The following is a 13,730-nucleotide window of genomic DNA, read 5'->3' on the forward strand; positions in this document are numbered from 1 at the left end:
ACACCTCCAATTGACTCAAATGATGTCAATTAGCCTATCAGAAGCTTCTAAAGCCATGACATCATTTTCTGGAATTGTCCAAGCTGTTTAAAAGGCACAGTCAACTTAGTGTGTAAACCTCTGACCCATTGGAATTGTGATACAGTAAATTATAAGTTAAATAATCTGTTTGTAAACAATTGTTGGAAAAATTACATGTGTCATGCACAAAGTAGATGTCCTCACCGAAACTATAGTTTGTTAACAAGAAATTTGTGGAGTGGTTGAAAAACGAGTTTTAATGACTTCAACCTAAATGTATACTATCCTATTCTTACTGTATCTTAGTCTATGTATTACTCATCTCATATATATATATACTGTATTCTATCCTATTCTACTGTATCTTAGTCTATGTATTACTCATCTCATATGTATATACTGTTTTCTATTCTATTGTATCTTAGTCTATGTATTACTCATCTCATATGTATATACTGTATTCATTAACAAATACTAAAAGGGACCAAGAATCTGTTGATTGGTCAGTCATTGGGTTCATTTGTTGAAATCAAATCAAGCTTTATTTATACAGCACATTTCAGACATGGATGCAACACAAGGGCTTCACAGGAAAAAACAAATAAAAAAATGAAAAACATAAATATTTAGTACACAATAAACAGAAGACTAACAACTGAAAGACTAATGGGCACCCTAAGGAAATGCCATTGATAAAAATATTAATTGGATGCAATATCCATCCCAAAATTCAATTTTTTTTTTAGGATGGGCTCTGAAAGTCACCATAGGGGTGTCCACTGACAATTGACTAGTAACAACAACTGGGACCGAAAAAAGACACCCACCATGAGACCCACTAAATCTGCCCAAGAAGAGGAAAACTAAAGAAAAACCCACAATAAACTTAAAGACAGGACGCAAACCAAAAAGGTGGAGCAACTAAAGGTGTTGACTCTCCACATCTATCAAGACAACTGCAGCACTGGGCCAGACACTCTTAAATAGAACCTGGACCAGCTCAGGTGGAACACCTTCCCACTAACGAGATGGACAAGCCAGCACAGGTGTAACACATACTGACTAACGAGGTGACACCAATCAGTGCGTCCTACGTGCTAACGAGCTATACGTGCTAAAGTCCAACCTCAAAACATAAATGGAAAAACCAAAAGCTTAAGAGAATGCTCACCACCAACAGAAAACAACTTCCATGTCACATTATAATCAACTACAATGCTTCCCCATCACCAATATAAACATGGTGTCTGTCTAACAACAATTAAAAACAATATTTATTTTTCCCACAAAGAAACCTAAAACTCACTAGCTTCTAGAACTCTCGTCCCTTTGGAACGAGCCCAAACAAAACTCAAATCAAATCAAAACACACCTCCAATACAGAAAAACAGTCAAAATAAACTGTGATCCATGGCAACGCACTGGCTAAACGCAAAACACAAAACATTTTGACTGCCCCCCTTGAGACAATCAGCAACCAGGTTGTTCTCACCACAGACATGTCTGATTTCAAGAGGAAACTCCTGCAATATCCGTAGTAACTTTCCACCTCACTGTGGAGCTTCTCTCTCTTTTCAGGGTTCACTAGATAGGCATGTTGTTGGATCGGGGCCCAGTCCCCAATGTCATGCTCTAGTACATTTGGGTTGGCACATGTGAGAATTAACCTTGATATTCTAAAAACAGGGCAACAATGTCAATATAATTGTCAGTTGGTTGCATAAATAATTATCATTACCAAATGAAATGTAAATATGAAATATTTGGTTGCATAGTTGCTAGGTAGGATAGCCCAATGTCAAAACACAGTTTAACATGTTCAAATCAATAACCAATATGCAGAAACAGTTTGGGATCAATTGAAAACCTAACATGTGGTATATACACAAACATCTGCCACAATAATAATATTTTTAAAAACAAGCTCCTTATAAACTGCACAAGCACCAGAAACGCTGTTGTTTTGACAAGTAGCAATAAATCACTGAATTCAATTAGGGGGGACATCAGGTTGTAGGTGCTGTTGAAACTAACACAACTAAAACACATGGAAATGGGAGATATATTTTACCTCACTGGTTAGAGGACAACCTGCAGAAAACAGTCAGCTACATTTTGGGGCGATGCATTTAAATGTAGGGGTCGCTAAACAAAGGAACACAACCCTTGTTTGTCATCACTCATCGATATCATGTCAAAATTATTTGTGTGACAGATGGGAGATGAGGTTACGCGTCCTGTTAAAACTAAAAGCTCAAAAACCACACAGAATATGGGAATAATGTGTACATCCCTGATTAGAGGACAATTAGTAGAAAATAGATCGCTACATTTTGAAGTGTTGCATTCAAATCAATAGAACAGGGGACAAACATTTAGGGTTCTACATTGTGACATCATTTAAATACTCCTACTACAATGTTAAAACATTCTATATTGTGACATCATTTAAATACTCCTACTACAATGTTAAAACATTCTACATTGTGACATCATTAAAATACTCCCACTACAATGTTAAAACATTCCACATTGTGACATTAATTCATTGATATCATGAAACAACTCCATGTATTTTCTGATGTTTAATCAGAGATCTTTTATCAGTGTACCTCTTCCCACATTGATCACAGCTATGAGGTTTCTCTCCCGTGTGTATTCTCTGGTGTACAGTCAGAGAGCTAGATGTAGTAAAACTCTTCCCACATTGACCACAGGTATAAGGTTTATCTCCTGTGTGTGTTCTCTGGTGTACAGTCAGAATGCTAGATGTAGTAAAACTCTTCCCACATTGACCACAGGTATAAGATTTATCTCCTGTGTGTATTCTCTGGTGTGATGTCAGCTGGCCAGATCGACCAAAACTCTTTCCACATTGACCACAGCTATAAGATTTATCTCCTGTGTGTATTCTCTGGTGTGATGTCAGCTGGCCAGATCGACCAAAACTCTTTCCACATTGATCACAGCTATAAGATTTCTCTCCTGTGTGTATTCTCTGGTGTAGAGTCAGAGTGCTAGATGCAGCAAAACTCTTCCCACATTGATCACAGCTATAAGGTTTCTCTCCTGTGTGTGTTCTCTGGTGTAGAGTCAGTTGGGCAGATGTAGTAAAACTCTTCCCACATTGATCACAGCTATAAGGTTTCTCTCCTGTGTGTGTTCTCTGGTGGAGAGTCAGTTGGGCAGATGTAATAAAACTCTTCCCACATTGACCACAGCTATAAGATTTCTCTCCTGTGTGTATTCTCTGGTGTAGAATCAGAGTGCTAGATTGACCAAAACTCTTCCCACATTGACCACAGCTATAAGGTTTCTCTCCTGTGTGTATTCTCTGGTGTACAATAAGATGGCTAGATGTATCAAAACTCTTCCCACATTGACCACAGCTATAAGATTTCTCTCCTGTGTGTGTTCTCTGGTGTGACATCAAGCTGCTTAGGTGAATAAAACTCTTCCCACATTCATTACAGCTATATGGTTTCTCTCCTGTGTGTGTTCTCTGGTGTGATATCAGGTTGCTTAGCTGAGTAAAACTCTTACCACATTGAGTACAGCTATAAGATTTCTCTCCTGTGTGTATTCTCTTGTGTAGAGTCAGAGTGCTCGATTGACCAAAACTCTTCCCACATTGACCACAGCTATATGGTTTCTCTCCTGTGTGTGATATCAGGTTGCTTAGCTGAGTAAAACTCTTACCACATTGAGTACAGCTAAAAGGTTTCTCCCCTGTGTGTGTTCTCTGGTGTATCTTCAGATTGCCAGATGTAACAAAACTCTTCCCACATTGATCACAGCTATAAGGTTTCTCTCCTGTGTGTATTATCTGGTGTAGAGTCAGAGTGCTAGATACAGCAAAGCTCTTCCCACATTGATCACAGCTATAAGGTTTCTCTCCTGTGTGTGTTCTCTGGTGTAGAGTCAGTTGGGCAGATGTAGTAAAACTCTTCCCACATTGATCACAGCTATAAGGTTTCTCTCCTGTGTGTGTTCTCTGGTGTAGAGTCAGTTGGGCAGATGTATTAAAACTCTTCCCACATTGACCACAGCTATAAGATTTCTCTCCTGTGTGTATTCTCTGGTGAAGAGTCAGAGTGCTAGATTGACCAAAACTCTTCCCACATTGACCACAGCTATAAGGTTTCTCTCCTGTGTGTATTCTCTGGTGTACAATAAGATGGCTAGATGTATCAAAACTCTTCCCACATTGACCACAGCTATAAGATTTCTCTCCTGTGTGTGTTCTCTGGTGTGACATCAAGCTGCTTAGGTGAATAAAACTCTTCCCACATTCATTACAGCTATATGGTTTCTCTCCTGTGTGTGTTCTCTGGTGTGATATCAGGCTGGTTGAATGAGTAAAACTCTTCCCACATTGACAGCTATAAGGTTTCTCTATTGTGTGGATTTTCTGATGAATTTTAATGCCTGCTGAGGAGGTGAATCTCTTCCCACAGTCAGAGCAGCAGTGAGGTTTCTTCCCTGTGGATCTCTGCTGGTGTTTCTTGAGGTGTTCTGATGTGGAGAAACTCTTCTCTGCCTTGTCAGCATCATGAGGTTGTTGAGGCTCCCCAGAGGACCCACGGTAGTCCCGTCTCTCTCCTGTGTGAACAACAAAGTCAGACAGATGGTTAAAGGCCCACAACAGCGGAAATCCACTGTAAAAAGTGATGCCAACAGCGTAGCCATGATGTTGTACAACAATTGACGTCTGTAATGAATGTAATGATTATTTGAAATTTGTCTTAAAATGAGCAAGAACAGTCATATATTGTCTTGTTTTCACATTAGTAGTAACATCTAAGCGTGTAGATTTGAAATAAGTTATTCATGTTGTTGAAACTCTAAGCAGTGTGCCAGACGACTTTGGTCTCCAATATAGGCCCCTTTCTGTGTTTAATAAAATTGTATGTAGTATATCTGCCTGGAGCGAAAATGGTGAGCAAAGATTTTAGTTTTTCACAAAGTATTCTGAATGTGATTGGGGGAAAACTCAGGGGAGTAACCTCCATTTCCAGGTTGCTTATGAGTGCATTTCACACTACTTTGGATTATAATTGTAAGGCTCGTTTGAATGTCCTGCTTAAAATATGTTTGTGTCATCATCGCAAATCAACCGCTTTGTACTTAAAAAAAACCTTCAACCAGTAAAATGCTTTTTGTCTAGCTTTTCCATCAGCCTGACAATGAGGGTTTGTACACTGTTTGCCAAATTCGCCCATAACTTCACCTAACAACAAATAAAGGAAAATAGCTCTGTGTGTCGTACAACAGCCTATCCATCAAGGAACAGTTCTCTACACATTATGAGCAAAGTATCTCCGTGTCCAAACAGACTAACGAGACCCTACTGTAAATCAAGCAGACAATAACATTATAAACATCAATTTGTTAGGGATGTTGGATCCAACGTGGAGCACGGCATAACTGTCTTTACCAGAGTAATGAATGAAGAAGCACTTTGGTTGTGGTTGCATGTTGTGATGTTTGTCATGTGACTGTCATTCAGAAAATGATTTCCTGGATCAGCTGATGATAGTTGAACATGTGACTAACTAAAAAGCTACGGTATTAAGAATGATGTGTAATTATTGAAGAACCGCGTTCATGACAGTATCCATTTGGGTGTTGTCAATAAAGTTAAGGTAACTCTCGGTTAGAACCATTGGGTTTAGCCAACTCTGAAATTATTTAGGATTTCTGTGCCCGCGAAAACTGTTTTCCCAGCGTAACATAAGGAGCCACAAAATGTTACGTAGGTAGAGTGCATTTTCAGATATCTGAATACAAAAAACTGTACTAACAGGACAATAACCTTAACCACAAGGCCAAATCTACACTGGAGGAGCTTACCAAGATGACATTGAATGTTCCTGAGTGGCCTAGTTACAGTTTGGACTTAAATCGTAACATAAAGAGACACTAAATGATACATAGTTCGAGTGCATTTCATAATTTTAAAAACTGGCTTTATGTAGTTTTTTTTTTTAAACTTAGCAATGTCAATAAAAATGTTTCTTTATAATTTAATTTAAATAGAATGTAGATTAACCACAGAGAATGATGTTGAGATACAAAGACTATTATAATTATTATTACTATTATAAATTAAATGAAACTGTTCCAATAAAATGTGAATATGAAAATCACAACTGGCACCAGATCAGTAGAAATGGTCAGATAACTTGGCACCAAATGGAAAAGGTTGCTGACTGCTGGTGTAGCCTATTACCAGAAACTAGAGGAGCATAACGACTGCTGGTGTAGCCTATTACCAGAAACTATAGGAGCATAACGACTGCTGGTGTAGTCTATTACCAGAAACTATAGGAGCATAACGACTGCTGGTGTAGCCTATTACCAGAAACTATAGGAGCATAACGACTGCTGGTGTAGCCTATTACCAGAAACTATAGGAGCATAATGACTGCTGGTGTAGACTATTACCAGAAACTATAGGAGCATAACGACTGCTGGTGTAGCCTATTACCAGAAACTATAGGAGCATAGCGACTGCTGGTGTAGCCTATTACCAGAAACTATAGGAGCATAACATCAGAATTTACGAAGGCCAGCAGCAGCGGGAGGAGTAGGCTAAGGAAGAAGTTTTTCTGATGGTTAGAATATCTTGTTTCAGAGGGATGTCATCAATAGCCCATAATGACAAAGTGAAAACAGGTAATAAACAGAAATACCTTATTTACATAAGTATTCAGACCATTTGCTATAAGACTCGTAATAGTCACTTACAACATTAACAATGTCTACACTGTATTTCTGATCAATAAATGTGCTTTTCTTTAAAAAACAAGGACATTTCTAAGTGTCCCCAAACTTTGAACGGTAGTGTACATAACATTACATAAAACCCCTGAGTCTTCCTCACGCTTCAGAAACAGGAGATGACCTATTAGCCGTTCCGGCTCGCACAAGCCAAGGCTCGAGCAAGGCCACCCTTCTACATAATACAATACATAATTCATTGCAAATTACAATGCAAAATATATAGACATGGCTGTGTTTCTTAAAATTTTGGTAAGTGGAGTTGCCAGTAAGGTGCTTTACATTTTTTGTATCTTTAAGATGACCTACTGAGGGAACCACTTTTGACTAGAGATCAGTTCACTGGAAGTGAATTGTACACCTCAGAGGGCAGTTAACAGACCACAATAAGCAATGCTTCACCCTGCATTAAGAATGAATCTTGAATAACTCAATCCAGAAGGCGGAGCCCCTTTACTGCATATTGGTTCAACGACTGCAGAGACGGTACTTACTGGTGTTAAACAGATCTCCAACCTCCTCTTCCTCCTCCTTCAATGTGACAGTAATCTTCCCCTCCTCCTCTTTCACACCAAAAACTGCATCCTCATCTTTCTCCTTTTCTTTTACTGTAACATCCTCCTCCTCTTTCACTCTGAATGCGTCTTCCTCTTCTTTCACCGTAACGTCTTTCTCTTCTTCCTTCACGGTAACATCCTCACCCTCTACTTGATTTTGTAGTGTAACATCTTTCTCTTCCTCTTTAACGAGAACTTCTTTCTGCGTCCAGCAGATCTCCTCTTCTTTATCAGGAGGAGAGTAGCTTAGTGAACTCATGGTCGGAGATGTTAGCTAGCTAGCATTAGCGACTAGCTTAGTTCTAAGCTAACTTAGCAAACCAGCTAGCTGACAAACAACGTAAATATATAATTGAATGGGCCAACAAGTACATACGACAGAAGTGTGTTTAATCCACAGCGACTAATATACACCAAAACAGTGTAAAGAGCGTGAATGTTGTAGCTATGTTTGCGAGAAAGCTACGGAGGTGTCTGACTAGCTGTTGTTGTTGAAGGAGCGTCCCGTCTACTAGATTATACGTCACACTGGCAGCATCGCCTGAACCTGAAAGACGCACATCGCCATCTGCTGACTGGAGTGGGCAACGCAGTTGAGGAACCAAAAGTTTATTTTTCATTTATTTCATAGAAGTTTAATATTATATTATGTCGTTCAAAGAGAAGCATGTGTTGATTGATTCGTTTTTAATGAGTGAGAATTTAAAACACACTTTACACCCACTACATATTTTCATTGAACCATACTTCTGACATGGATCATTTTGACCGCAGAGGCATATCTTTGATCATAGCCAAAATGTGGGTTATTCAATTCCTCCAATTTTTCATGACTTTGTCAATCAACTTGTTCTTATTAAATCTAAATCATGGTTTAGTGTTTCTGTATCAATATGGACTTTTAACAAATTCAAATCCTTTGGAGTCATTTTGACCCCAGCCAAAAGCACCTTTGATAAATAGGACGTTTATTTCAAATCGAAATCAAATCACATTTTATTGGTCACATACACGTGTTTAACAGATGTTATTGGGGGTGTAGTGAAATACTTGTGGTTCTAGTGTCTTGCTAATTGCCTATAATTTCCACCTTTTGTCTATTCCATTTGCACAACAGCATGTGAAACTTATTGTCAATCAGTGTTGCTTCCTAAGTGGACAATTTGATTTCACAGAAGTGTGATTGACTTGGAGTTACATTGTGTTGTTTAAGTGTTCCCTTTATTTTTTTGAGCAGTGTATATATCCTAGAAACCTGGTTAAACTATAATTTTGACCTCATGGATGGCCAGTTCTTGTATTCATAGTGTAGTGAATTCAGGGGGTTGCCCTGAGCTGAACTCAAACATGGGTCCAGCGACTGTCAAGCCAACACCTTAAAACTGTTACGCCAAGATGTCTGAACTTTTTGACGAGGTCGCTATGTGTTGGATTACGGTTGATACATTAGCTTTCTCTATGAATTTGAGAGTGGTTACATTTCTCCAGCCCCCATCCCTCAGCTGTTTACCAAACCAAGTCTCTGGGCAGCCATTTTGTTGCTGTTTAAATACTAAGTTGTCCCTTTAAAAAAGCCACACAACAATCAATCAACCAATAAAAAGCGGTAATTCCACCACTATTTTGCTAATAAGATGATGGATGGGGCTGGAGAAATGTAACTACTTTCAAATTCATAGACAGACCGATGGATACAAGGACTGACCATCCATGATATCAACATTATAGTTTTAACTATGTTTTGAGGCTTTACAGTGTTGATTTACATTGTTTCTATACATTGAAGTAAAAAAGCTTATTTGGTGTTCTGATGGGGTACAACAGTTGAACTAAGCTCATGAGGCATGTGTTATATTCTTCAAGAATCAATGGCTATAAATAAATCATTTAAAAATCAAAATATGGATGTGGTAATTGCAGATTTCCCCTTTAACACCACACATCCTTCCAGTGATTGGAGCGAATTTCAAAAATCGCTGAAGCTGGAGACTTATATTTCCCTCACCAACTTTAAACATCAGCTATCTGAGCAGCTAACCGATCGCTGCAGCTGTACATGTACTTTTCTGCTCTTTTGCACACCAGTATCTCTACTTGCACATCATCATCTGCTCATTTATCACTCCAGTGTTAATCTGCTAAATTGTAATTCTTCGCTACTATGGACTATTCATTGCCTACCTCATGCCTTTTGCACACACTATATATAGACTTTCTTTTTTTCTACTGTGTCATTGACTTGTTTATTGTGTTATTGGCTTGTTTATTGTTTATTCCATGTTATTCCATGTGTAACTCTATTGTTGTTGTCTGTGTCACACTGCTTTGCTTTATCTTGGCCAGGTCGCAGTTGTAAATGAGAACTTGTTCTCAACTGGCCTACCTGGTTAAATACAAAAAGTCTTAACTTTTGACACCATGGCCACCTGGTTAAACTATCATTATGACATCATGGTCACCATGTTAAACTATCATTATGACATCATAGCCACCTGGTTAAATAAAAAAAATAAAACAGTTCAACAACTAAAATAAAACAGTTCAACAACTGCAGAGTTTGTGCCTCTGTTTTTAAAGTAGTACTTACTTGTGTTAATCAGGGCCCGTTCATCGTTAGAACCATTGGATGCCTTAAGATGCATTTGGGAAACCGAGCCCAGATATTCAGTTTCCTCCTCCTCTTCTTCCAATGTGACAGTCATCTCCCCATCCTCCTCTTTCACTCCAAAAACTACATCCTCCTCTTTCTCTTCCTCCTCTTCTTTTACTGTAACATCCTCTTCCTCTTTCAATCTGAACGCGTCTTCCTCTTCTTTCACTGTAACGTCTTTCTCCTCTTCTTTCACAGTAACAGCCTCACCCTCTACTTCTTGTTTTACTGTGATATCCTTCTCTTCCTTCTCCTCTTTGACGAGAGCTTCTTTCTCCGTCCAGCAGTCCTCCTCTTCATTAACAAGAGAGTAGCTTAGTGACCTCATGGTTGGAGATGTTAGCTAGCTAGGCTAATGCTAACTTAACCAGCCCGCTAGATGAATAATGAAAACAATACCGTAAATATGAAATTAAAACGGATAACTAACTAGGCGACAGAAGTGGTTTTAAAATACAGTGGCAAATATACACTAAAGCGTCTAAAGAGCTTTATTGGTTCGTCTATTTTGGCTAGCAAGCTACCGAGGTGGCTGAATTACTGATGCTGCTGTTGAAAGAAGCGACCCGTCCACTAGATTATACGTCACAGTAGCAGAATTGCCTTAAAATCGCAGCCCGCAATCTGCTGACTGGAGTGGGCAACGCAGTTGAGTAAAATGTAAATTTAATTTTCAGACAAAAAATTAAAGGGTAGGATTCAGGGAATTAGCTAGTCCTAAAATATTAATTAGCCCCCCCTAAATAAATCAATATCAGTCAATATATTTTTTCTGTGATTTCTTATTTCGTCAACCGTTCCATCGCATCGAAAACATCTTACCGGGCCGGCACTAGGACCGGGGGGGCTGCTGCTCGCTAGTGACTGTTAGACTTTCTTCAGCAAAGATGGCGGACAGAAATACTAGGAGAGAGGGGAACCCTACACAGAACTGAACTGAATCAAAGATGGCGGACAGAAATACTAGGAGAGAGGGGTACCCCTACACAGAACTGTACTGCATCAAAGATGACGAACATAAATACTAGGAGAGAGGGGAACCCCTACACAGAACTGAACTGGATTAAAGATGGCGGACAGAAATACTAGGAGAGAGGGGTACCCCTACACAGAACTGTAGGATGGAAGCAAATGTAAGGGATTATAACGTCATAACTAATCATGCAAAAAACATGTACAGTTGTCAGGAATGTTAGTTCATGTATAGACATGTATAGACAAACGATTATGCATTTTTTTATCATAAAGTTAATTTATGAAAATCGCGATTTAGCAAGGTAGCTGACATTAGCCAGCTAGCTGACTAGCTAACATTAGCCAGCTAGCTGACTAGCTAACATTAGCCAGCTAGCTGACTAGCTAACATTAGCCAGCTAACATTAGCCAGATAGCTGACTAGCTTTATGGGTGTTGTGACATGAGTATGAAATTGTAATTCTGGTTGTTTTAGGGACTCCTGAAACAACTCCTGATGATTAAAATCCCTCTATGCCCATGGATGTGTAGCTAGCTATCTAGCCGATCTGTGTATGGACCCAAACGTTTGGTATACATATTAGTTCAGAACCTAGCTATGAACCTCAGCTATCATAGCCAGTTGTATCAACTTCAACACAGCCTGAATGACATTAATGAAGCCTATGGATTGAGTAGAATATAATATCATGTTGTGCCAAGGATGCAAGTCGTATATACATGTAGTTATTACCATGCATGAGATCCCCACATTGTAGCCTGTACATTTAATATATTCACTGATCATGTACTGTACCTTGGCAAATAAAGGTGCAGTTTAGGTATGAATGTCTTTGAGATTATTTTTCAGTCATATCCAATACCAGGAGTATCAAATTCCAGTCTTTGAATGACACTGTGTCTGCATGTATGTATTACAATTATACACTTCAACAGTGTTTACCAATCTTGGTCCTGGGACATCAATGGTTACACATTGTAACTAATAAACTAGAAACAGGATTTAACTAGTTAATTCATATATACAGAAATAGAATTTAAAAAACAGAACACTACACTTCCTATGCATCATGTAAATACTCCAACACCGGTTCATCTCAACATCTAATGCCCTTCATCTGCATTGATCTGATAAACACAGGATAGGTGGAGTATTTCATCACATTACACTTCATTTCAACCAGTAGAGAATGTGAAAAGCTTGATTGAAAAGCTCATTATCCAAGTGTTATAAATACAAGTTCAATCTGTACTTCAATGCACATCTGTTGTGCATTATAAAAACAGAGGAAGAAAGAGGTGGTGGTGGGAGAGGTGTAAAAGACAGAAAGGGAAAGAGGTAAGCACATAGGAGCAGGGAAGGCAGCACATGATTAATGAATCACAGTGCTACCTAAATATTGTCTCAGTTCATCACAATTACATAGCAGTGTCTCTAGTCGGCAAAAAGGTTATCTTAAAAGCAGCTGAGGTGTCGATGATGGGACTGGGGGTTGGCATCCTCGCACATCAAAACATATCTGCAGATGAGTGACAGATGGAGAGAGAGAGCATGTTTAAAAAAAAAAAAAAAATGTAACCTTTATTTAACTAGGCAAGTCAGAACAAATTCTTATTTTTAATGAAGGCCTACCCGGGGAACAGTGGGTTAACTGCCTTGTTCAGGCGCAGAACGACAGATTTTCACCTTGTCAGCTCGAGGATTCGATCTTGCAATCTTTTGGTTACTAGTCCAATGCTCTAACCACTAGGCTACCTGCCGCTACCTGCCGCCCCCCACATCTCCTGAATGTTTTGCCATTCAGGTCCAAAAAGTCATTTTCTAACCACTTCTTCCATGGGCAAACATCTATGGACACAGGGCTAGGCTACATCCTCTATATCTACAACAGGGCTAGGCTACATCCTCTATATCTACAACAGGGCTAGGCTACATCCTCTATATCTACAACAGGGCTAGGCTACATCCTCTATATCTACAACAGGGCTAGGCTACATCCAGAACGTATTAAACTGAGACCTCAGTAAAAGATGTCAAAAAATACAAGTTTTCCATTTCAATTTATAAAACGGGTCATATCATTAAAAAGTACCAAGAATCCATGTGAATTGTTTGAAGAGGATGCTATATCGTTACAAATGATATATGTATAAAAATGAGCTGGATCAGAAAGGCTACTTTTGAGATTGTCAAAAATGTATATATAAAAATAGATCTCAGAATCTAGACTCTATATATTAGAGCACACTATAAGGAGTATAATGACTCCAAGATAATCTAGACTCTATATATTAGAGCACACTATAAGGAGTATAATGACTCCAAGATAATCTAGACTCTATATATTAGAGCACACTATAAGGAGTATAATGACTCCAAGATAATCTAGACTCTATATATTAGAGCACACTATAAGGAGTACAATGACTCCAAGATAATCTAGACTCTATATGTTAGAGCACAATACAGTGAGGGGAAAAAGTATTTGATCCCCTGCTGATTTTGTACGTTTGCCCACTGAAAAAGAAATGATCAGTCTATAATTTTAATGGTAGGTTTATTTGAAGAGTGAGAGACAGAATATCAACAAAAAAATCCAGAAAAACGCATGTCAAAAATGTTATGAATTGATTTGCATTTTAATGAGGGAAATAAGTATTTGACCCCTCTGCAAAACATGACTTAGTACTTGGTGGCAAAACCCTTGTTGGCAATCACAGAGGTCAGACGTTTCTTGTAGTTG

The 13,730-nt window shown here is 38.7% G+C and overlaps 3 protein-coding genes across 4 annotated transcripts in view; 1 reads left to right on the top strand and 2 right to left on the bottom strand.

Moving 5' to 3' along the window:
* LOC139548080 (zinc finger protein ZFP2-like) overlaps positions 1-13,730 on the top strand; it is a 301,764-nt gene that overhangs the window by 63,861 nt on the left and 224,173 nt on the right. The window lies entirely within an intron of this gene.
* The window catches only part of LOC139548793 (zinc finger protein ZFP2-like), a 110,533-nt gene that overhangs the window by 18,573 nt on the left and 78,230 nt on the right, over positions 1-13,730 (bottom strand). The gene's annotated exons all lie outside the window — the stretch shown is intronic.
* On the bottom strand, positions 532-7,620 carry LOC139552159 (zinc finger protein 850-like). The gene is made up of 2 exons (XM_071363603.1): positions 7,506-7,620; positions 532-4,626 (listed from the first exon to the last, which is right to left on the bottom strand). Exons 1-2 carry the CDS (start codon positions 7,618-7,620, stop codon positions 2,576-2,578), a joined length of 2,166 nt encoding a protein of 721 aa, XP_071219704.1. The 3' UTR covers positions 532-2,575.

This window comes from Salvelinus alpinus, chromosome 2 (genome assembly GCF_045679555.1).
Source record: "Salvelinus alpinus chromosome 2, SLU_Salpinus.1, whole genome shotgun sequence".
Taxonomy (NCBI): Eukaryota; Metazoa; Chordata; class Actinopteri; order Salmoniformes; family Salmonidae; genus Salvelinus; species Salvelinus alpinus.